The 1,296-nt window shown below is 46.4% G+C and overlaps 1 protein-coding gene across 1 annotated transcript; it reads left to right on the top strand.

Moving 5' to 3' along the window:
* Positions 1–649: 649 nt before the first annotated feature.
* On the top strand, positions 650–1,006 carry LOC145418695 (uncharacterized). The gene has a single exon (XM_080287034.1). The coding sequence runs from the start codon at positions 650–652 to the stop codon at positions 1,004–1,006; it is 357 nt and encodes a 118-aa protein (XP_080143160.1).
* The last annotated feature ends 290 nt before the right edge of the window (positions 1,007–1,296 follow it).

Here is a 1,296-nt window from a genome sequence, read left to right as displayed (position 1 = left end):
CTCACTCAGTGTGTGTGTGTGTGTGTGTGTGTGTGTGTGTGTGTGTAGACTTTTCTCTCCCACGATTTTTTTTTTATTACGAAGGCTTTTCCCTCTCTCTCTCTCTCTCTCTCTCTCTCTCTCTATTGACTTTTCATTCCCACGATCATTTTTTTAACGAAGACATTCCTTTGCTCTTCTTCTTCTTCTTCTTCTTCTTCTTCTTCTCTCTCTCTCTCCTTTTTTTATTGATTTCTTTCCCACGATTATTTTCTCTCTCTCTCTCTCTCTCTCTCTCTCTCTCTCTCTCTCTCTCTCTTTCTCTCCCTCTCTCCAAACTTTTCTTTCTCACGATTATTATTTTTAACGAGGACTTTCCTCTCTCTCTCTCTCTCTCTCTCTGTCTGTCTGTCTCTCTCTCTCTCAATACAATGCCATGGCTCGGTATCTCGGCTCAGGCTGGCTCGGCTGTGATCGCGGCCATATCTCAAGCCTGGTAAAGCCGCCTGTATAGGAAAACACTAATAGCACACACACACACACACACACACACACACACACACACACACACACACACACACACACACACACACACACACACATACACACACTGGGAACGCCAGCAAAGGAGCTACGTGAAGTTTAAACTGCTTTCATACTCCCTACCCTCATGTACGCCTCCCCAGCGTGGTCCTCCTCGCTCACCCTCACACAACAGCAGCAACTGGAGAGGACACAGAAAAGGGCGTGCAAGATCATCCTGGGCCCTGCCTATGACGGCTACGACAACGCCCTGACTACCCTGAGTCTCCCAAGGCTTTCCGAGAGGCATCGGGAGGCACTGGGGAAGTTTGGGAGGGGGCTATTATGTCACACTCGTCACCGACACTTCCTCCCACCTGACGCTCCCCCACCACGCTGCGCTACAAGGCACATCAACAAGCTTGTGCCGATCAGAGCGCCGAGGACTGACCGGTACAAGAACAGCGCCATTCCATCCATCGTGCACATGATTAACTCAGTCTAGCCCTAGATTTAACATAAACTATGTTAAGTGAACCCCATGTACATTGTCAGTGTATCACTGCTAACCCAATAAACCAATTATTATTATTATTATTATTATTATGATTATTATTATTATTACTACACACACACACACACACACACACACACACACACACACACACACACACACACACACACACAGAAATGCACAATTAGCTTTAATTTTCAGACAGTAATAAACACACACACACACACACACACACACACACACACACACACACACACACACACACACACACACACACATAC

This window comes from Coenobita brevimanus, chromosome 116 (genome assembly GCF_032717465.1).
Source record: "Coenobita brevimanus isolate Jiangsu-jjx chromosome 116, ASM3271746v2, whole genome shotgun sequence".
Taxonomy (NCBI): Eukaryota; Metazoa; Arthropoda; class Malacostraca; order Decapoda; family Coenobitidae; genus Coenobita; species Coenobita brevimanus.
This window is presented reverse-complemented; position numbering and strand designations above follow the sequence as displayed.